General features: G+C 43.4%; 1 protein-coding gene across 3 annotated transcripts in view; it reads right to left on the bottom strand.

Annotated features, from left to right (window-relative positions):
- The window catches only part of ascc3 (activating signal cointegrator 1 complex subunit 3), a 740,670-nt gene that overhangs the window by 428,902 nt on the left and 287,070 nt on the right, over window positions 1-24,698 (bottom strand). The window contains exon 14 of one of the 3 annotated variants that reach the window (XM_068026900.1): window positions 70-198. The exons of the other annotated variants lie outside the window; for them this stretch is intronic. Within the exon in view, the coding sequence (XP_067883001.1) occupies window positions 85-198 (114 nt within the window). The 3' untranslated portion in view covers window positions 70-84. Of the gene's footprint in view, window positions 1-69; window positions 199-24,698 lie in introns of those variants that run through there. 3 annotated transcript variants of the gene reach the window in all.

Here is a 24,698-nt window from a genome sequence, read left to right on the forward strand (position 1 = left end):
GTTTGTGAAATCTGGTAATTTGGCTGGCTTCTAGCTGAATTCAGTTGTCTTGAGGCTTCCAGTTTAAGAAGATAGATGGCTGATTCAATGGGTCTCTTGGAGACAGCAATGAGGATGATTTCCTTCAAGAGGTCTCGGGTTGCAGCTGGGGTATGCAGAGGTGGTCGCCACCAGCAGGCAGGGTCCAAAGCTTGCAAGCTAGAATAGAAAGAGAGAGAGAGAAAGGAAGGACTCCCCACTTGGGTCTGCACTTGTCAGACTCCAGATGCTTGTCAGCCTGCTTCAGAGAAACATCAGCTTGAAAACACAAATTGGGTGGGTTGGGGGGGGGGGGGGGCTTGTCACATGACAGTCACCCAGTAATTTAAGCATGATAGTTAGCAATGTGTATTTCTTCTTGCAACTAAAACAGCCCATGCCTGGGGATTTCTTTCTCACAACTGGGGTCACATTGTTCAAGTGATAGTCTTGATGCCTTGCTAATTGGAACAGGCAGTTCCCTTAAATTTCCCAGGTCTTGGTTCTTGCTGGGATGGACAAGACTCTTCATCTCCACCTCACAGGCTTTGCAATGTAGCATACATTGTTGTAAATTAGCTGGCCATCTCAAGTGCAAAGTAACCTTTTATATGTTCCTTTTTAATTTCTTCGAAAAAAAATGAATTCAGGTCTCCAGTCGGAATTTTAAAAAAATTCAACATAGCACATTGGCGTGACATCTGTGAAGATGCCTGTTTAAAGCCTACCCCTTTGACCAAGTATTTGGTCACCGGTCTTAGTATCTCCTTTGGCTTGGTCTCAATTTTTATCTGACTATGCTCCTGTGAAGTACCTTGGGACATTTTTCTACATTAAAGGCACTATGTAAGCTGTTGTTGTTGTGTGTATGTTATGCATCCTTTAATATTTCTATAATTTGTATACATTCTTTGTCAAAAATGTGAAGAATCGGTTTAAATAGTCTGTCATTGCCATATCCAGATCATTGAGTAGTTATATTTCTTGTCTTTAATGGGTCCATCTATTCTTTGAACCTCTTCCCCCTGCATTCCCCCCCACCTCTCCCCGCCCCTGCTGCCCCACTTCCTTCTACTACTGACATAGTTGTATCTTGTTGCTACCTTCCGGAATCTACATCTAATATTTTCTTCAGTTAGCCTAAGTTGTCTTTTCAGACTTCACCATGACAAACTGCTGTGGCTGCAAAAAGCAAAGTGAATAGCAGCTAAAACTTTCGTCACTCTTAACTGAACCACCTCCCCTCCTACCATTAGCACAATTGAAGCAGTTCTGAAGAAACTTAAAATAGGAGCTGTTGTGGTTAATTATAACAAGGGTGGGAGAAACTTAAATGAAATAAACTCAATGTAAATGCTGTTCAGTTATTAGATATTATTTCTGAATCTGTGAGTTGCTCCATCAATTCTCACTTGCAATTTATATTTACAAGTCACAGTAAGGTAAAAGAGACTGTCCTCACAAACTCCATCAATGACTGAGCTGTTGTGAGCAGATGAAATGCACAAACCAAACAAGTCCCAGCTTTCATCAATGATTGTGCTAAATTGGCTCATTTAGCTCATTCTTCCATTAAACCAATGATTTCTAACCCACTATCACAACATTCAACTGCCACCACTCCCCTGCCCAGAAGATATTAATCTTTCTGCTCAGACAAGCTTCCTGACATTATTCCTGACTTTGCCATTTACCAGTTTGTGTTTACAAAAGAGATGGATATTGAGCAGGATGTAAATCCTGAACTGGTTGAAAGCAAGATGACAGCTATGATAATAAATGAAAGGAAATTAATGGAATGAAAATCAGGCTGGTTCTTCAAAGGTCGAATGATCTTCTCCGTTAGGCTACTGTCTAGGCAGTAAAGTTGAAAATTATTCCCCTTGTATCTTAATTTTTTAATTTAGCACACCCTTTTAAATATCTTTATTGCATATAATATCTATAAAACTCTCAAGATAATTACAGGGGAGAAATGCCACTTGTCCATCTTAGTTCATCCATCTACAATTACCGTCGTCTTCCCATTGCAGCGCTCAAGCGGTTCTTAAATGATTCCAGAGCTTTTGTCTCCACCTTTATATCTGGGAGCCCATTTCATGTGTTGATCATTATGAGCAAAGTAGCATTTCCTGAGATCAGTCCTAAATTTCCCTTTTACTGGATTGACCTTACGACTGCTTTGTGCTGCTTTCACAACTTAATTTCAAATAATTTTATGGATTTCCTCTTTCCATACCATTTACTATCATCTATATAAGGTCACGCTAGCAATTCTTTTCAAGGCTGAAAAGCCGAGCTTCTCCAGTCTCAAACCTCTATTGCTGGCAATCAGTTTTTTTTTCTACACGAGCTCCAACACTTGAAAATCTAATTTCTTCATGACCAGAACTGAACATAGTGCTTAAGGTGCAGCCTGATTAGAACACTACACAGTTTGTTCACGACTTCTTTTGACTTGGATTCTACTATTTTGACTCAATAGTTCAGCATTTATTGCCTTTGTTGATTGCTACTCTGCATTGGTAGAGCATATTAAGAATTGATTCTACCAAGACTCTTTGGTCTTTTTCAACTTTATTCCCTATTTCCCTTCCTACGTGCAATCATAAATGTATTCTCTCTTGCACCTTTTCAACAAAGTCAGTTTTCTGAACAGATGGAGGTGGTTAGGAAAAGCAAGCTAGTAAATTAGAACATTACAGCGCAGTACAGGCCCTTCGGCCCTCGATGTTGCGCCGACCTGTGAAACCATCTGACCTACACTATTCCATTTTCATCCATATGTCTATCCAATGACCACTTAAATGCCCTTAAAGTTGGCGAGTGTACTACTGTTGCAGGCAGGGCGTTCCACACCCCTACTACTCTCTGAGTAAAGAAACTACCTCTGACATCTGTCCTATATCTATCACCCCTCAACTTAAAGCTATGTCCCCTCGTGTTTGCCATCACCATCCGAGGAAAAGGACTCTCACTATCCACCCTATCCAACCCTCTGATTATCTTATATGTCTCTATTAAGTCACCTCTCCTCCTCCTTCTCTCCAACGAAAACAACCTCAAGTCCCTCAGCCTTTCCTCGTAAGACCTTCCCTCCATACCAGGCAACATCCTAGTAAATCTCCTCTGCACCCTTTCCATAGCTTCCACAGCCTTCCTATAATGCGGTGACCAGAACTGCACGCAATACTCCAGGTGCGGTCTCACCAGAGTTTTGTACAGCTGCAGCATGACCTCGTGGCTCCGAAACTCGATCCCCCTACTAATAAAAGCTAACACACCATATGCCTTCTTAACAGCCCTATTAACCTGGGTAGCAACCTTCAGGGATTTATGCACCTGGACACCAAGATCTCTCTGTTCATCTACACTACCAAGAATCTTCCCATTAGCCCAGTACTCTGCATTCCTGTTACTCCTTCCAAAGTGAATCACCTCGCACTTTTCCGCATTAAACTCCATTTGCCATCTCTCAGCCCAGCTCTGCAGCCTATCTATGTCCCTCTGAAAAGAAAGAGATTATAAACCACCTAAATAATTGTCAGTTCTTCAGTGGAAAAGGCGCTATCCCTATCCTGTTCTTACCTTCCACTCATTAACTTCTATGTCTGTTACAGATGTTACATGCTAATCAAGGTACAGAAAAGGTATCGGCAATTTCGTGCATGTGTCACACTCACAGCAAGTGCAGCAACAGAAATACAACATAAACCTGAAGAGTTATAAAACAAAATTAAAAAGACTGGTCTGGTACACTTGCCCTCAACAAGATGGAGGACAAAGTCGCATGACACATACCTTCTCCTGCACTGAAATACATGTCCACCAGAACTGAAACTTATTAACCCCATCTATGTTGACATTAAACAGCTCATCTCACATGGATGTGAGCTATCCACAAAGTGAGCTAAAACAAAGTGTTACGACCAGGTGCGAAAGGTGTCTCGGGGTCTGTTACCATCTTCACCTGGTCTTATTGTAACAGGGTTTAATTTTAAACACAGTGTTTTGAGCTCCCTCTTGATGAATCCTTGTGTACAACTTTTCAATTATAAGGCAAAGAAATGAGCACAAACAGGCTTTCTTCAGTTTAAAGAAGAAAGATGAAATTTATTAAACCTTAAACTCCAATACGGTTAACACCTACGGATATACAATGCGCCCACGCTAGCATGCACACATGCAAATAGGGACAGAAAAGAGCAGAAGAAAGATGTGTGGAACGGTTTGAGGCAATATCTTGTTACTGTTTCTCGAGCTCGCTGTAGTCCTTGATTGAAGATGTGGTCTTGTGTTTCTTTGGGGCCTAATATTTTTTCTTAAAACCTTGTTCACATAGGAAACTTTTCTCTCTTTGAGTTTCATGTGTTTTCCCAAGATTCAGTTCTATGGGAAGGAGATGAAGCAGGCAGGAGCTTCTTGCTTCAGTTCCAGGAGAGATCTTTACTCCATGAGCACATGGCTTTGTCTCAGTTCAAATTCTGTTTTCTCCAATTTAAAAGTCTCAGTTCAAAACTCTGCAATAGCCAGTTAATCATCTGACTAAAACTGGTCTGACCACCTTTGTGTATTGGGGAAGCAACTACTGGGTCCCCATTGTTTCAACAATGTCTGGTACTATGCAAATGTCCTTCCAGTCAGTACTTGCAATTTTAAGTTTTTGTTCATGCGGCAAAATAATGTGTGCTTCAGTCTTGGCAGGTGGGGGTTTTCCAGACACCTCCACACCCAGGGGAATGAAATACGATTTGAAGAAGAACAGCACATTTCATTACACAGTTTGAGAGAAATATAATATACAGAAAAAAAAACATGCATTTCTCTCATTCATGTCTATTCATTCACCAATCTTAGCTTATTAAAAATGGTCTGTTCAGGGCTGCTTTAATTTCCCCCCTTTTTTTCCTCAGGACAGTTAGTAGGGGGGCAGGTCTATCCTGAACTCCTGCAAAGACTTTTGGCTTCAGGGGATGGGTGGTTCCCTTTTCCTCTGACTGTGGGGGAGCGGGGTGGGGGTGGGGGGAAGGAGTCTTTGTTACTCTCCCCTTTCTTCTCTGGGACACTCCTACCTGCAGGTATTTTTGCAGACTTAACTGCATTCTCTTGTGACACTTCGACTAGGTGAAGTTTCTCTGCTCCCTAGAGGTGGCTCTTTATCTTTGCAGGTTCCTGTAAATGCTATTACAACTCTGGTGGGGTGCTTCTAGAGTCTGCATTTACATAGGAAGTTGTGGGGTCTAACTTTACACATTTTTCTGAGTTGGTTGAACGGGCAGTAGGAGTTTTCATCTGGGATTCTTCCCGGACTTCCTGCCATCTTGGTCACTTTTTCTCGTTCTCTTTCTAAACATTAGAATTAGAATATTACAGCGCAGTACAGGCCCTTCGGCCCTCGATGTTGCGCCGACCTGTGAAACCATCTGACCTACACTATTCCATTTTCATCCATATGTCTATCCAATGACCACTTAAATGCCCTTAAAGTTGGCGAGTCTACTACTGTTGCAGGCAGGGCGTTCCACGCCCCTACTACTCTCTGAGTAAAGAAACTACCTCTAACATCTGTCCTATATCTATCACCCCTCAACTTAAAGCTATGTCCCCTCGTGTTTGCCATCACCATCCGAGGAAAAAGACTCTCACTATCCACCCTATCTAACCCTCTGATTATCTTATATGTCTCTATTAAGTCACCTCTCCTCCTCCTTCTCTCCAACGAAAACAACCTCAAGTCCCTCAGCCTTTCCTCGTAAGACCTTCCCTCCATACCAGGCAACATCCTAGCAAATCTCCTCTGCACCCTTTCCAAAGCTTCCACATCCTTCCTATAATGCGGTGACCAGAACTGCACGCAATACTCCAGGTGCGGTCTCACCAGAGTTTTGTACAGCTGCAGCATGACCTTGTGGCTCCGAAACTCAATCCCCCTACTAATAAAAGCTAACACACCATATGCCTTCTTAACAGCCCTATTAACCTGGGTAGCAAGTTTCAGGGATTTATGTACCTGGACACCAAGATCTCTCTGTTCATCTACACTACCAAGAATCTTCCCATTAGCCCAGTACTCTGCATTCCTGTTACTCCTTCCAAAGTGAATCACCTCACATTTTTCCGCATTAAACTCCATTTGCCATCTCTCAGCCCAGCTCTGCAGCCTATCTATGTCCCTCTGTACCCTACAACATCCTTCGGCACTATCCACAACTCCACCGACCTTAGTGTCATCCGCAAATTTACTAACCCACCCTTCTACACCCTCTTCCAGGTTTGCTGGGGACAAACAGCAGTGGCCCCAAAACAGATCCTTGCGGTACACCACTAGTAACTAAACTCCAGGATGAACATTTGCCATCAACCACCACCCTCTGTCTTCTTTCAGCTAGCCAATTTCTGATCCAAAGTTCTAAATCACCTTCAATCCCATACTTCCGTATTTTCTGCAATAGCCTACCGTGGGGAACCTTATCAAACGCCTTACTGAAATCCATATACACCACATCCACTGCTTTACACTCATCCACCTGTTTGGTCACCTTCTCGAAAAACTCAATAAGGTTTGTGAGGCACGACCTACCCTTCACAAAACCATGCTGGCTATCGCTAATGAACTTATTCTTTTCAAGATGATTATAAATCCTGTCTCTTATAACCTTTTCCAACATTTTACCCACAACCGAAGTAAGGCTCACAGGTCTATAATTACCAGGGCTGTCTCTACTCCCCTTCTTGAACAAGGGGACAACATTTGCTATCCTCCAGTCTTCCGGCACTATTCCTGTCGATAATGACGACATAAAGATCAAGGACAAAGGCTCTGCAATCTCCTCCCTAGCTTCCCAGAGAATCCTAGGATAAATCCCATCTGGCCCAGAGGACTTATCTATTTTCACACTTTCCAAAATTGCTAACACCTCCTCCTTGTGAACCTCAATCCCATCTAGCCTAGTAGCCTGAATCTCAGTATTCTCCTCGACAACATTTTCTTTCTCTACTGTAAATACTGACGAAAAATATTCATTTAACACTTCCCCTATCTCCTCTGATTCCACACACAACTTCCCACTACTATCCTTGATTGGCCCTAATCTAACTCTAGTCATTCTTTTATTCCTGATATACCTATAGAAAGCTTTAGGGTTTTCCCTGATCCTATCCGCCAATGACTTCTCGTGTCCTCTCCTTGCTCTTCTTAGCTCTCCCTTTAGATCCTTCCTGGCTAGCTTGTAACTCTCAAGCACCCTAACTGAGCCTTCACGTCTCATCCTAACATAAGCCTTCTTCTTCCTCTTGACAAGCGCTTCAACTTCTTTAGTAAACCACGGCTCCCTCGCTCGACAACTTCCTCCCTGCCTCACAGGCACATACTTATCAAGGACACGCAGTAGCTGCTCCTTGAATAAGCTCCACATTTCGATTGTTCCCATCCCCTGCAGTTTCCTTCCCCATCCTACGCATCCTAAATCTTGCCTAATCGCATCATAATTTCCTTTCCCCCAGCTATAATTCTCCCAGCTATAATGTGCCTGCCTGTCCCCTTTTGTTCTCGGTGGGGGCCCCTTGCAGTTCACCAGCCCTCTCTGCTGGAAGGTTCTAACAATGGTACAGGACCCAGGGTTGCAGGTTTCACCGTGGGTTGGGGTTTCCCCTCAACCTGGCACATGTGGCAACTCCTGCAGTACTCCACCACATCTTTGTGGAGTTTTGGTCAGTCAAACTGCTGTCTTATGTGAGTTTTGGTCTTTCGTATACCAGCATGCACAGCTACTGTAGTGTTGTGGGCCCTTAATATTTCTCCCCGGTACTGGAACAAAGGAAACTTGAATTAGAAGACAGGGAGAGAGAGACAGGAGAGGGAGAAAGAAAGAACCTTCCAAAAGGAACGTGAAAATGAAAGGCAGGAGAGAGAGAGAGAGAGGGGAAGACGGGAGAAGGAAAAAGAGAGGAGAGAAAGAATATTCCGGAAAGAATGCAAAGAACGAGAGTTGAAGTGGCTTGAGTTAGTTAGGGGGCGACAGAGTAACCCTAGTGAAAACATGGCAAATATAGAGGAGCATAATTCAGGACTGGGTACAAGATCGCTAAAACTCACCCAACTAATTCCAAAATTCAATGAGGAAGATGTGGAAGCATTTTTTGTGTCTTTTGAGAAACTGCCAAGGCAGCAAAAATGGCCTGCTGAGATCCGGTCTCTTATTGCAAAGCAAACTGACCAGAAAAGCCCATGAGGTTTACTCCTTGCTGCCAGATAAGAGTTAATCAAACTATGAACTGACCAAAAATGCTATCCTCGGGGGCATGTGAATTAGTACCCGAAACCTACCGCCAAAAGTTTAGAACCCTCAAAAAGCAAGCCAATCAAACCTATCTGAAGTTTGAAAGAAGTAAACAGCTTGCTTTTGACCAGTGGCTGAGGGCTTTAAAAATACAGCTCAGCTATGAGACTCTCAAAGAAGTAATCCTGTTAGAGGAATTTAAACACTCTCTCCCATTCTCAATAGAAACCCATGTAGAGGAACAGCGGGTTCAGGGAGCCCGGCAAGCAGCTGTTCTGGCCGATGAATTTGCTTTAATTTATAAGTTGGTTTCCCAGGGGAGAACCTTTCCTGATCACCCCGACAAATCCGAAAAGGACAAAGGGTGGGAAGGGAAGAAGCCCAGGCAGTCCTGGAAGAGATGGGAAAGCAGGAGACACGGGGCCCTCTTCAGCCAAAAAGGAAGCTGCTGTGAGCAAGAGTGAGACCCGGAGATCTGTGAGCCTCCATTGTAATAAGGCAGAACATTTAAAAGCTGATTGCTGGAAACTAAAGGGGAAACCGGTAGGATTAATCATGGCACACCTGCTCAGTGTTGACGAGACCCTGACGGCAAACACAGAACAAGCTGTGGCTTTAACTGCAGTAAGAGTGCAACCCAGGAAGCTTCTGGCCAGTGTAGGAAAAGCTAATAGGATTCCTGAAGGTTCTCAGGAAGGTCCTGAACTGTTTAAACTCACGGGAAAACCCGTCACTGTTCATTTGGACAAGAAAATACAGCGGCTGAAACACTAATTTCAACAAAAAACTCTGTGGTCAGGTGACCAGTGGAAACCAGCCAAGCCATTTCCCAACTGTCCATAACACATGCATCTACTCTCAATTCTGCTTAACCTTGAGAGTACTTCCACAGATCTGGCCTCATCTGAAACTCAGTCACTTCTGTATCTACTATAGAGTCATGTAATAGTGCTGCACAAGGAGGCCATTCAGTCCATCGAGACTGTGCTGGCACTTTCAAAGTGCAATCTGGTTAGTCCCACTCCCTGGCTCTTTCCCTACGCCCCTGCAATTTATTCTCCTTCAAGTATTTGTCCAATTCCCTTCGAAAGCTAATACTGAAAGTGCATCCAGCACCCAATTAGGCAGGTATTACACCTCCTGCGATTGCATGGGAAGGTGACGTGGGGAGGGGACGAGGTGTGGGGCATGATCGAGGAGTGGACCAGAGTGCCGCGGATGGAACAATCCCTTCGGAAAACTTGAATCAGTTTTGAAAGTCAAAGTTTGCAGAAAAGTAAATGACCAGCAAGATCACCGGTCTTATTCACAAACGTCCAGGTCAGAAGTGCTCAGAGAAGTGAACGAAGAGAACATTGATTTTTGAAATAGTCTGGGAGATCCAACCCATTGCAACTGGGAGGAGTTTGGGACTTTTAACTGCAAAGGATTTCACCATCAAAAAAGACTGTGTAACGTATAAGTGTGGTTTGAGGTTTTCAAGTGTTTTTAAAAATTACCTTTCTTTGTAATTTGGGTTATCAGCTACTTACTAAGTGCTATTCAGTTAATTGGAGATTTATTTTAGCTTAGTTATTATAATAAAGTCTTAAAATGTGAAATCTTGTGTAATTCTCAAAATTGGTCTGGGGGTTCATGTCTTATATTTTTTACATTTGCAATCTCTCTGATGTCAAACAATAATCAATTGGAAAATGATCAGAATATTGGGATTTAAGTTACAAGCGAAGAGGCAATTCAAAAATAAATCAAGTTTTGTTGTGAACACATCTGGAGTACCGCTTCCAATTTGGCCTTCCTACTTTTAAAAAATGATACAAAGTTTTTGCAGGAAATACAAAGGAGCTCTGCAAAATTAATTCCAGAATTAAGTGACAAAGTTTTAAGGAGAAGTTAGTTACACATGACTTTTCTCTTGTGAAAACAAGAACACTAAGGAAATTTGAGCTGCATTTAAGATTTTAAGAGACTTCAGGAATGTTGATTGAGTTAGGCTTGTTTTTCCTATAAAAAATTCAGGAACAGCACTTCAATACTGCGCTGAAGTAACTGCTGTACAAAATTATAAATCCTTTTCTTCCAACAGTATAAAAGAAATTTCCTTCTACAAGCTTCTCTATTCGCTCAGATAAAATGATTTGCGCCTTTTACCCACACACTATTTGGTATGAATTCATATAGAAAGGAAGCTATTACCTTTGCAATGGTATTCAGTGCTGCTTTGCTACATACCATGCAGATGAACTGCACTTGCTATTGTGCATAACAAGCTATTGATACATAATTCAAGACCAAGGACAAATTAGACTCAAATGCAACATAATCATAATCTGCCCAAGTTCCAAAACAACCTTAAAAAAGCAACTACTAAAGACATCTGCTGTAATGTATGATGCGGTTTCACATGCATCTCAATTTAGTAACCTTTATTAAGAATTTAATTACAGACTTTTCGAAGTAAATACGAACCACTTTCTGTTCCACCAGGACACAATCATGTAAATTCCACAATGTAGTTGCACGAATGGACAGGCCAAGGAAGTTTCAAGCAGGAGCCCATGTAGGTATAGTGTACATATGATTTTAATTACGGTGCTTGGCAATGAAACAGTTAAAACTGAAATACTGAAAGAACCTGTGCTTAGCTTAGCTACTGTACTCCGAGATAATATCTTTAAAAAATTGAGGAAGAATACTTTGTTGAGATAAACTTCTTAATGGTCGACCAACCTTATTTTACTCAATGTAGCTCTGGACAATGTACTATCTCTGAAAGAATGTAGCATGTTGAAATTTTACCCCCTCCAGTCTCCACTCATGAAGCTGACAACCAATCAACCTTATCGTGCCTGAGTTTGTTATGTTGGTAAAACAGTTTACATTTCAAGACAACATACTATGGATGCTACAAATGTGAAATAAAATCAGAAAATACTGGCAATACCCTATCACAGACCTTCCTCTTTTGCTCTTTTCCACCTATCCCCTCCTTTTTCTGCCTCTGTGCTTGCTTAAAAACCTGTTGCAACTCTAACTTCTTCCAGTTCTGACAAAAGAACCTGAAATGTTAACACTGTTTTTCTCTCCACAGATGCTGCCAGACTTGCTGAGCATTGCCTGCATTTTCCACTTTTATTTCATATTTTGAGGCTCCAGATGCAATCGTCTAAATGATACCAATATATCAGTGTTTCTCCATGTGGGGCATCAAAATGGACATGAGCCTTTATTTGCATACACAGGCATCAGAGGTCACATGCGTATGGCAATCCAGAGTGTACAAAAATATTTGTCCAAACATCCCCCTTTTCCTAATAAAAACTGAACACAGAATTGTGTGCAAATTAAGCCACATACATGAGTTACTTTGTCTGAAATTTTGTAATTTCTTGTGTTCCACAAAATCAACTATTTTTTTTTGTGATAAAATGGTTCTTAATCTCATTGCTCATGTTTGGCCAGTAGAACCCTTCTTTTGCCTTCCTCAGTATAGGCTCGATTCCTTGATGGCTTGCGTGGATGCGTTTCAGCATCTTTTTCCTCATTTCATTAGTGATAATGACCCTAGTGCCTTTGTACAAGATGACATAATGGGTGGTCACATCATCTCTGTACATCCAATACTCTTAAGGCATCAAGTGCGTCCTTGATGGTTACAGGCCATCCTTTCATCGCAACTTCCTGTAGCACTTGAAGAGTTGCATGTCGATATGTCATTTGCTCGATCTGAGCAAGACACTTGATTGAAAGAGTTAATGTCTCTGCTGGGTTGATGACTTCTAGAGCATGTTGTGCTGTTGCTTCTTGCTGAATCTAGATGATTTTGCACTCTGTACTAGCATCATCAACTTCCTTCAAGTTCTTGACAGAATGTCGGCGATGTATATTTGCTTCCCTTGCATGTAACTTCACTTCCAAGTGATATCTCTACAAACAAAGTAACAACCTTTGCAAACGTTTTGAAGCAGATTGAAGCAGTTTGAGAAAGATTTGAAGTGGCTTGCTGTCAGACTCGACCATCACTTTCTCTCTCCCAAACAGGTACTGGTTTAAATTCTCGCAAGCTAAGACAATAGTAAAGCACTCTTTCTCTATCTGTTTATAGCGTTGTTCAGTTTGCGTTAACATTCTGGACGCAAACGCAACTGGTTATCCTTGCTGCATGAGGGTCGCTTGTTTCACTGGCATCACACTCCAGGATGACTTCACTGTTGCCATCGTGGTACCTCACGCTGGCGTTGTCGTCACCAGTCGCTTGAAGAGGCTGAAAGCTGCTTCTTGTTGTGCGCCCCAATCCCACAGGAAATCCTTTGCAGTGAGCTTGCACTGAGGTTCACAACTCTTGATGGTAGACTGAGCAAGAACTTAGCTTGGTAGTTTACAAATCCAACAAATCGTTGCACTTCCTTCATATCTATTGGTTACTGCATCTCTGCTCACACCTTATCGAGATCAAGGCGAAGTCCTTTAGCCACCAGTACATGACCTATATACTCGACTTCAGTAATCTTCAGCTGCAACTTTTCCTTGTTCAGCTTCTAGTTCATCTAGCAGACTCTAACAGTCATGGCCTGTGATGGCATCTTCCATTGTATCTCCACATCCATACACTAGATCATCTACGATGGCTTCCACACCCTAGTAAACCATTGACTATCTCATGCTGTCTGCGTTGGCACTCTTCCAGGCAGCAGAAATGCCAAATGGCATACACAACCATCTGTACCTCCCAAAGGGCATCCATAAAGTAGAAAGCTGATGCTTTCATCCAACTTCACTTGCTAGTATCCATCCTTAGCATAGTAAAAACCTTTGTCGTGGCAAGTTGAGGCAGAAATTCTTCAATGTTCGGCATCGGGTAGTGAGATCTCTTCACAGTTTTATTGAGGTCCTTTGGATCTAAACACACTCTCAACTATCCAGATTTTTTTCCATTGCTGCCATGCTGCTAATCCAGTCTGTAGCAGTTGTCACTTTCTTGATTACTCACATCTTTTTAAGCTCCTCTATCTTGCTTTTCAGGCTGGACTCGAGGGCAGCTGGAACTTTTCTCGGAAGATGTTGAGTTCATACGAACATATGAATTAGGAGCCACTCGCGTCTGTTCCGCCATTCAACGAGATTATGGCTGATCTGATTGTAACCTCAACTCTACATTCCCACCTACCCCATTAACCTTTCACCCCCTTGCTTATCAAGAATCTATCTAACTGCCTTAAAAATATTCAAAAACCCTCCTTCCACTACCTTTTGAGGAACAGAGTTCCAAAGATGCACGATCCTCTGAGAAGAAATTTCTCCTCATTTCTGTCTTAAACAGGCAACTCCTTATTTTTGAAGAGTGACCCCTAGTTGTAGATTTTCCCACAAGGGGAAACGTCCTTTCCACATCCACCCTGTCAAGACCCGTCAGAATCTTATATGTTTCAATTAAGTGGCCTCTTACTCTTCTAAACTCCAGCGGATACAAGCCTAGCCTGTCCAATCTTTCCTCATAAGACAGCCTGCCCATTCCAGGTAAAGGTCTGCTCAGGTCAGGGAAAAAAATCCCGACCCGAACCCAAAAGAACCACATCGGACCCGAGCCCGAAACCCTCCATCGTTTCCCACGAGCCCGATCCGACCACCGGAACGTTCCCTTTACCTACCTTGCGACTCCGAATCTGCAGCATGAGCGTGATGACATCATAGAGACTCTCACTCGCTCACTGAACAGACTCAGTTTCCCTCCTTGACGTCCCGGACTCCCAGATCAGGTAGGTTTTTTTTTTTACTTTTAACACTGATCAGCAGAGGAAAATGCAATACTTACTTTGTGTGTCTGACCCAGACCTGGCTCGACCCGACCCGAGCCTGAAAGCCAGACCTGGAGGAACAACCCGACCTGAACCCGCACCCGACACGTCGTCAGGTCCTGTCGGGTTCGGGCCGGGTAGGTAGGCAGGCCTTCAATTCCAAATATTCGTCTGGTAAACCTTCTCTGAACTGCTTCCAATGCATTTACATCTTTCCTTAAATAAGGAGACCAATACTGTACACACAGAACCAGTGTCCATCTGACACCTCACATCAGCTTGAAGCTCTCCTTCTGCAGTCATCGTTCCAACAGTCATAAAGCACTTTCTACCTCGAGACTTGACGGCACCAACATATTCTAGGGTGTACAGTGATTCACCAGAATCATTGCCCGACATCTCTCAAGCAACCGTCTTTACAGGCTTGCTTTTCTTCTTTATAGCAAAACACTTGCGTGCAAAGTGCTTCAGCTTCCTGCAGTTAGAGCACTGTTTTCCCTATGCTGGACATGTTTCCTTTCCCTTCTTGTGACGTCCTCCAGTACTCTGGTCTTGATCTTTCTGCTGGTCCTTCTGAAAGTTGCCCTTGTTTTTCATCACTGACTTGGAAGGCTTGGAATGCCTCTCAGTATAGTGCACAGTCTTGTCGGTTCTCCCATCAATACTCTTCAGCTGTTGATTAGCCACCTTAGAGTTACTACACGTCAATAGCTTTTTTGAGAGAAAGCTTCTCTTCTCAGCAAAAGAGCTCTCACAGCAGGATCTCTTGTTCCTAAGACAATCCTATCTCTGATGAGATCATCCTTCAGTTGACCAAACTCAAGACTCAGCTAGACATTTCAGTACAGTCACATACTGATCAATATTCTCACTCTTCTCCTGCGCTCTCGTGTTAAACACGTAGCATTTATAAATGACATTAGTAGAGGGTTCAAAGTGGGGTTTCAAGGCCTTCAAAATCTCAAGTCTTGCTTTTCTGCTCAAAGTGAAATACAGCTTGGAACACACGTTCCCCATCACTGATAACAGAGTTGTTACTCTTATCTGTTCGGGGTTCTTGTCCAACTCTGGCAATCTCATAATTCTGCCATTGAGACTGCAAGAATTACCAATTCCCTCTCAAATCTCCCACTATGTACATAGGAGCAGCTGCTGGAAAATTCAAAGCCATAATGACTTACCCAGCTGTCGATGTCCTGTGCAAACAGGGGTTTTATGACCTGGTGCCTGTGCACCACCTCGCACAGACTACAATGCATGCTCAAGTCATAGGATCAAACATAAGTCATCCAAGAAGCTCCACTCTACACGTGGGCAGGGAAGGTTTCTGTGACTTCTTAGCAGGTCAAACTTCTGCTCAAAATTGGACTAAAACTGCCCCTGCTAAAACTCCATGGGACACAATTATCCTCTGATGTTTTGCACATATGCTGGCTGTCTTAAAGCTGACATGCCTCAATCCAAAGACTATCAAATTCCTCTCTAATCCTGGTGATTCACTTCTGACAGCTTGTTTCTTGTGGTGCATCAAAATGCTGCAAGCCTTTATTTGCATACATTGGCATCAGAGGTCACATGTGTACAGCAAGCCAGAGTGTACGTAAGTATTCGTCCATACAAGTATAACTACAGGTGATTGTAAGAGGTCAGCAGTAGAGAAGAGTCAGGTTATAACCCTGATCAAGAAGGGAACGGGATAATATTGCCCTGTTCTTATAATTATCACTCAGCATTGTAATTGTCTTAATTTGTGCTTGCTTAATCTCGTCAACTATAAGGTGTCAGGGTCAGATTCATTACACAGCTCCTAAACCTGATAAAATACCATGTCAATCCATTTTACCAGAATGATGTTCCTAAGAGGAGAAACTGCTGCTGGCGGTTTGCATTTCTTATTACCTGTCAGTATACAGTGTTCCATTAAGAGCTTTACATAAAATGGATAAAATATGCAGCTGTGAGCACACAAGTTTAAATAATATTGATGGATCTGATGTCACATTGGTTAAGGAGTTTGAAATTGCTGAGATTAAAAATGTTAAGATTATACTGAAAGCCAAGTAAGTTACAGGTGCTGAACCCTGTAGTTATGCTATACTACTGGTCCGAGAACAGGGCAGAGCTCTGCATTTGTTTTGCCAGTTGGTATTCTGTTCTGGTTTCTTGAAATACTTTTTAAAAAGATTGTGCAGTAAGTTTATAAATAGTAATCAGGTTCAAATGGACCAAAGTATTTTTAAACCTGGCTTTCCATTACACGGGATATAAACTACAAACAGTGCCTAACCCACACATTGTGAGATGGCCTCCCACACCACCTATTAAGTGCATTGCAGAGGCAAATCAGGACCAGGGTTCAAGTTACCCTGCCACTTTTTAATCAAAGCGTAGAAACCACTTCATAGCGACATAGAGTGCAGCTATTTCACTACATTTAAGTTAGAGACACTAATACACCTAGAAAGTTATACAACAGATTTATTTCCTGATGGATTTGCTGCCAAATCTACTCTAGTAGATAACAGTCATTGGCTGAATGACTCAGAACTTATTAAGATGGTCTATCACGATGTGAAATTAGTTGAAGAAACGCCATTAAAAATTTTCTTCTGGATGGCTAGTTTTTGAAGGATCTTGATCAAATCCATAAGATAAGGGAATGATAATTCACATCAGCCATATTTAATGGAATGAGAGATGGTTCGAAAAATGACAGAATTTTTCAATTTCAGCAAGCTGCTTCACAGCAAGTGAATAGGCCTCTATAGTTCTGTCATTTTGATTAAGGGCATCTAGGAAAAAGAAAATGCAGTTTGTATTGTCAGCTCTTCCTGAGGGTAACCTTAATAGTCCTCTATTAGACACACTTTGCTGCTGCATCATTTAAGAGGTTTCCAAACAAAAAAAAACTTATTTTCCTTCTTTTTTGTCGCATTAGTATACAGAAAAATTAGCGAGAAAAAGTTCAATTCCTTTCTGAGTACAAAATATTCTGCAAGCTTTCACAAATATCTATATCTATGAAAATGCTTTTCTGCCTATTTGGCACTTAAAGGTGCGTGAAGATTTGAGAAATGGAAAACTCGAAAACATTTCAAATCTCCCAATTCCCAACTATGTTGCAGTCACACAATACGTTAGTGATCGAATAAAACTACAGCATCCCATCTGAAATGGCCACAATTTTTGACTTCACACATTTTAAGCCATTCACCCAGCTATGGTTTGTATATCTAAAGAACAGTACTGTGCCATATCAAGTTTACACTTCAACACAATCTCACGAGATCAACTCATGTCAACCTGTTACTCACACTGCAACAACTACTTCGACCAAGGCAACAGTCAGACTCCCATACCTCAGCTCTACCTCGCACAGACTACAATGCATGCTCAAGTCATAGAATCAAACATAAGTCATCCAAGAAGCTCCACTCTACAGAGTCATAGGGCTGCATTTTGTAGAAGAGGCAAGGCTCTCGGCACCGGCCTTTTCATGACCTCCACACCCCCCGGAGCGATCCTCCGATATTCTGAAGCCTTAGAATCCCGTGCCAGGATCCCCATCCCTTTAAAGACGGGGATCATGCCTCCAAGAACTGCCAATCACAGGGCCGGCAATTCAGCAGTATCAACAGCTCCAAAAGGGAGCGGTGGCCACTGCCAGTACTGCAGAGGACTAGGACCCAGGCCTGGCGCTGGAATCCCAGACCTCAGTTAAGTGAGGTAGGGTTGCCAGGGGCAGACTGGAAGGCTGTAGGATTTCCCTGGCTCACGGAGGAGGGATCACCACCCCAAGCCCACAGGGAGGGCGCCTTGTGTTACTAGGCGACCTCCCCATGTGGCGGAGGCACCCCCAACTGCTGGTCATATACCATGGCAACGGGAAGAGGCCCTTAAATATCCATTAATAGGCCACTTAAGGGCCTCAATTGGCCGCTGGGTGGGAAGGCCATCGTCAGCCTGTCCCAATCTCAGCAAAGTCGCTTGGCGACGGGCCATAAAATTCAGCCCATAGTCATGTGTGGCACAGATAGAGGCCATTCAGCCCATCTAGTCCATGCTGGTTCTCATGGATCTATCCAGTCAGTCCAACTTTCCTGCTTGATCCCCATAGCCCTGTAGGTCTATTTCCTTAAAATGGCCATCCAACTTCCTCTTGAAGTTATTGTCTCCACTTCCTCTACCCTAGTGGGCAGCGAATTCCAAGCCATTACCACCCGCTGCGTAAAAACGTCCTGCCTCATACTGCCCCAGCTCTTGATCAAAACCTTCAATCTGTTTCCTTGTACCATTAATTCATCGAATCGTTACAGCACAGGAGGAGGCCATTTGGTCCATTGGGTCTGCACCAGCTCGCCAAAAGAGCAATTCACTTAGCGCCATTCCCCCATCTTCTCCCCGTGACCTGCACATTCTTCCTTTTCATATAACAATCTATTACCCTTTTGAATTCTTCAATTGAACCTGCTGTTGTCCTGTTTTGTCTACTCAATTCTTATTCCAAAAAATTCACAGCAGACTGGTATCTCAAATGTTTTATTCACAAATTAAATCATCAAATACAAGCACTCAACTTGCACAATATAATACCCGTCAAGACATGAGGTGATCAGTCTCGGACTTGCGGCTGCCCTTTGTTCTCCGAGTCTCAGACTCAGGGTGCTTCTTGCAAGTGTTGGTCCCTGGTTTTTGTGCCGTCCCACATTTCAGTCACGGGTTAAATCTTGTTTTCAAGACACACTCCTCTTACTTACTCATAGGGGTCTTGCATAATGACAATTCCTTATTCGGTTCAGAAAGAGCCTTGTCAGCACTCCTTATTTCTTATACTGCCTAACCGGAGATCTAATCATATCTCGTGGCATAGCAACTCCTTATTTGGTTTGTGCAAGGAGTCTGCTAGCAATGTGGCTAATCTCATCCTATTTCATTCTGTTTTTCTCAGACTGTCTGCCATTTCTCTGGGCCCCCTTTTACCCATCCCCACGGTTTCGACAATTGTTGCGTAACTGGCCCTGCAGTCTCAACTAAGTTCTCTCTGTTTCTACTGGTTTGACAGTTTTTTTTTTATTTATTCGTTCATGGGATGTGGGCGTTGCTAGCTAGGCCAGCATTTATTGCCCATCCTTACTTGCCCTTGAACTGAGTGGCCATTTCAGAGGGCATTTTGAGTCAACCACATTGCTGTGGATCTGGAGTCACATGTAGGCCAAACCAGGTAAGGATGGCAGATTTCCTTCCCTAAAGGACATTCGTGAACCAGACGGGATTTTGCAACAATTGACAATGGCTTCATGGTCACACTGGACTAGCTTTTTAATTCCAGATTTATTTATTGAATTCAAATTTCACCATCTGCTGTGGTGGGATTTGAACCCATGTCCCCAGAGCATTAGCCTGGGCCTCTGTGATACCAGTCCAGTGATATTACCACTACACCACCGCCTCCCTTGACAGGGTGGATGCTTAAAGGATATTTCCCTTTATGGGAGACACTAGAACTGTTAAACAGAGTTTAAAAATTAGGGGTCTCCCATTTAAGACGGAGATAAGGAGAAATGTTTTCTCTCAGAGCGTTGTAATTATGTGGAATTCTCCTCCCGAGAGCAGCGGAGGCAGGGTCATTGAATATTTTTAAGGCTGGGTTAGATAGATTCTTGATTGACAAGAGAGTCAAAGATTATAGCAGGTAGACAGGAAAGTAGAGTTGAGGTCACAATCAGCTCAGCCATGATCTTAACAAATGGCTGAGCAGGTTCGAAGGGCCAAATGGCCTACTCCTGCCCCTAAATTCGTATGTGACCCTATATGCAGACCCGAAAGGATCAGAGGGCACAATCCCAGCACAATTACCTGAATCATGTATCCTTCAGGGCAACTATTTTCAAGGTAAATGAACGAATAATCATCTGATTCATGAGTCAGCCTCCATAGCCACAACAGGCAATGTTGAACTCAGAAGTGACATACTCCACAGGCGCAGTCTGTCATCTTCCAAGACGGATGGATGTTCAATACTAATCATCTGTTCATATTTATAAGTTAGTTCTCAGGATATAGATCAAGAATTTGCCTAAAATTTCCAATATCCACATCTCTTTCTCTTTCTCTTTTGGGCCTCCTTATCTCGAGAGACAATGGATACGCGCCTGGAGGTGGTCAGTGGTTTGTGAAGCAGCGCCTGGAGTGGCTATAAAGGCCAATTCTGGAGTGACAGGCTCTTCCACAGGTGCTGCAGGGAAATTTGTTTGTCGGGGCTGTTGCACAGTTGGCTCTCCCCTTGCGCCTCTGTCTTTTTTCCTGCCAACTACTAAGTCTCTTCGACTCGCCACAATTTAGCCCTGTCTTTATGGCTGCCCGCCAGCTCTGGCGAATGCTGGCAACTGACTCCCACGACTTGTGATCAATGTCACACGATTTCATGTCGCGTTTGCAGACGTCTTTATAACGGAGACATGGACGGCCGGTGGGTCTGATACCAGTGGCGAGCTCGCTGTACAATGTGTCTTTGGGGATCCTGCCATCTTCCATGCGGCTCACATGGCCAAGCCATCTCAAGCGCCGCTGACTCAGTAGTGTGTATAAGCTGGGGGTGTTGGCCGCTTCAAGGACTTCTGTGTTGGAGATATAGTCCTGCCACCTGATGCCAAGTATTCTCCGAAGGCAGCGAAGATGGAATGAATTGAGACGTCGCTCTTGGCTGGCATACGTTGTCCAGGCCTCGCTGCCGTAGAGCAAGGTACTGAGGACACAGGCCTGATACACTCGGACTTTTGTGTTCCGTGTCAGTGCGCCATTTTCCCACACTCTCTTGGCCAGTCTGGACATAGCAGTGGAAGCCTTACCCATGCGCTTGTTGATTTCTGCATCTAGAGACAGGTTACTGGTGATAGTTGAGCCTAGGTAGGTGAACTCTTGAACCACTTCCAGAGCGTGGTCGCCAATATTGATGGATGGAGCATTTCTGACATCCTGCCCCATGATGTTCGTTTTCTTGAGGCTGATGGTTAGGCCAAATTCATTGCAGGCAGACGCAAACCTGTCGATGAGACTCTGCAGGCATTCTTCAGTGTGAGATGTTAAAGCAGCATCGTCAGCAAAGAGGAGTTCTCTGATGAGGACTTTCCGTACTTTGGACTTCGCTCTTAGACGGGCAAGGTTGAACAACCTGCCCCCTGATCTTGTGTGGAGGAAAATTCCTTCTTCAGAGGATTTGAACGCATGTGAAAGCAGCAGGGAGAAGAAAATCCCAAAAAGTGTGGGTGCGAGAACACAGCCCTGTTTCACACCACTCAGGATAGGAAAGGGCTCTGATGAGGAGCCACCATGTTGAATTGTGCCTTTCATATTGTCATGGAATGAGGTGATGATACTTAGTAGCTTTGGTGGACATCCGATCTTTTCTAGTAGTCTGAAGAGACCACGTCTGCTGACGAGGTCAAAGGCTTTGGTGAGATCAATGAAAGCAATGTAGAGGGGCATCTGTTGTTCACGGCATTTCTCCTGTATCTGACGAAGGGAGAACAGCATGTCAATAGTCGATCTCTCTGCACGAAAGCCACACTGTGCCTCAGGGTAGACGCGCTCGGCCAGCTTCTGGAGCCTGTTCAGAGCGACTCGAGCAAAGACATTCCCCACTATGCTGAGCAGAGAGATTCCACGGTAGTTGTTGCAGTCACCGCGGTCACCTTTGTTTTTATAGAGGGTGATGATGTTGGCATCGCGCATGTCCTGGGGTACTGCTCCCTCGTCCCAGCACAGGCATAGCAGTTCATGTAGTGCTGAGAGTATAGCAGGCTTGGCACTCTTGATTATTTCAGGGGTAATGCTGTCCTTCCCAGGGGCTTTTCCACTGGCTAGAGAATCAATGGCATCACTGAGTTCTGATTTGGTTGGCTGTATGTCCAGCTCATCCATGACTGGTAGAGGCTGGGCTGCATTGAGGGCAGTCTCAGTGACAGCATTCTCCCTGGAGTACAGTTCTAGGTAGTGCTCAACCCAGCGGTCCATCTGTTTGCGTTGGTCAGTGATTATGTCCCCCGATTTAGATTTGAGGGGGGTGATCTTCTTGATGGTTGGCCCAAGAGCTCTCTTCATGCCATCATACATTCCTCTTATTCATAACCTCTGAATAAATCATAAGAACATAAGAAATAGGAGCAGGAGTAGATCATACGGCCCCCCCCAGGAACCTGCTCCACCATTCAATATGATCATGGCTGATCTCATGCCTCAACTCCACTTTCCTGCCCACTCCTGACATGTTGATCTTTGTTTAATGGTAGCACTTTTGCCTCAGAGTCAGAAGTTCATGCATTTAAATCCCACTTCAGAGACTTGAGCATATAACCTAGGATGACACCTGAGTGCAATACTGAGAGAGTACAGTAATGTCGGAGGTGCCCTCGTTCAGATCACATCAAAACAAGGTGTCATCTGCCTCTAGTGACATCTGTCATGTCACTATGCACAGAAGAGTAGGGGTGCTCTTTTGATGTCAAGGCCAACATCACTAAAAACGAAAACTTCATTTCTGTTTGTGGCATCTTGCTGTACATAGCTGCCTGATCAAGTATTTCATTGGCTGTGAAGCACTTTGGGATATCCTGAAGTTGTGCAAGGCACTATAAAAATGTAAGTTACTTTATTACTTTATTATACAAGAACATAACAAATAACATGACAAACTTACTATAAATACTTCAGAATAAGAAGGTAATAATGACTTGTGAAAACTAAACTTATTAATTTATCCATTTACTGATCCTGCTCTCCCTACTTGAGTGAGTGTAGGACAGAAAGAAATCAGATCTATCATAGTCAGGTAAAATTAACATGCCAAATAGAGCTTGAGAATTTAATAGATTTTGCGAGTATAATCATGGCGAACTGTCAGCATTTGCCATCATAACTCTGTGAAACGGACGCCAACCTCTGGAGTCCACACATGCGCAATTCAATGCAGAAATCCAGAAGTTGTCAGCGATTGCCTGCTCCTTCACAAAGTGTGCTACTGAAGTACTCACAAATGGAAATTTTAGAAGTCATTTGAATTGATGTGAACCTCCACTTTTTACACTCCAATCTCACTGTAAATCTCCCACCTCACAAAAGGTTAAGTCTTGATGAATGAGGTGTAGCTGTGTTTTCAACAGGGTACTCAGTCATAATTTCTACTGAACAATCTCTGTGACTCTGAAAGACTAAGTCTATATTTTGTAATGCATTTTGGAATATCTAATACAGGTGGGAAGTATACAGTAAATGGCAGAACCCTTAGGAGTACTGACAGGCAGAGAGATCTGGGCGTACAGGTCCACAGGTCACAAAGTGGCAACGCAGGTGGATAAGGGAGTCAAGAAGGCATACGGCATGCTTGCCTTCATCAGTTGGGGCATAGAGTATAAAAATTGGCAAGTTATGCTGCAGCTGTACAGAACCTTAGTTAGGCCACACTTGGAATATTGTGTGCAATTCTGGTCGCCACACCACCAGAAGGACGTGGAGGCTTCAGAGAGGGTACAGAAGAGGTTTACTAGGATGTTGCTTGGTCTGGAGGGCATTAGCTATGAGGAGAGGTTGGATAAACTCGGATTGTTTTCACTGGAGCGACGGAGGTGGAGAGGCAACATGATAGAGGTTTACAAAGTTATGAGTAGCATGGACAGAGTGGATAGTCAGAAGCTTTTTCCCAGGGTGGAAGAGTCAGTTATTAGGGGACATAGGTTTAAGGTGTGAGGGGCAAAGTTTAGATGGGATGCGTCAGGCAAGTTTTTTACACAGAGGGTGGTGAGTGCCTGGAACTTGCTGCCGGGGGAGGTGGTGGAAGCAGATACAATAGCGACGTTTAAGAGACATCTTGACAATTTCATGAATAGGAAGGGAATAGAGGGATATGGGCCCCGGAAGTGCAGAAGGTTTTAGTTTAGGCAGGCATCAAGATCGGCGCAGGCTTGGAGGGCCGAATGGCCTGTTCCTGTGCTGTGCTGTTATTCTTTATTTGTGGAAAGTCAAATGTCTCCATTATGTTTAAAATTCCACAAACATCCAAAATAATAAACAATGTATTATTTTAAAGTTTATGATATTTCAGCATCTACTTTAATCCCATGTGATGAACCAAATCTTTATTTTGCTTTCTTTAAAATTTATAAAAAGTGAAGGATAATCAGTGCATTTAACTTCCTGGTTTGCTGTCTGAGAGTTCTTAAATATGATTGGCTACTTGATGACATCACTGCTGCTGGATCCTAGAGATACGCTGTAACTGGTGCCAGAATAAAATTAACGCTAGGAAAGGTGAAATCCACACCACAGAGATCGCAAGATCTTTATTTATTTAGAGATACAGTACTGAAACAGGCCCTTCGGCCCACCGAGTTTGTGCCGACCAACAACCATCCATTTATACTAACCCGACAGTAATCCCATATTCCCTACCATCTACCTACACTAGGGGCAATTTACAATGGCCAATTTACCTATCACCTGCAAGTGTTTGGCTGTGGGAGGAAACTGGAGCACCCGGCGAAAACCCACGCAGACACAGGGAGAACTTGCAAACGCCGCACAGGCAGTACCCAGAATCGAACCCAGGTCCCTG

Source organism: Heterodontus francisci, chromosome 3 (genome assembly GCF_036365525.1).
Source record: "Heterodontus francisci isolate sHetFra1 chromosome 3, sHetFra1.hap1, whole genome shotgun sequence".
Lineage (NCBI taxonomy): Eukaryota > Metazoa > Chordata > Chondrichthyes > Heterodontiformes > Heterodontidae > Heterodontus > Heterodontus francisci.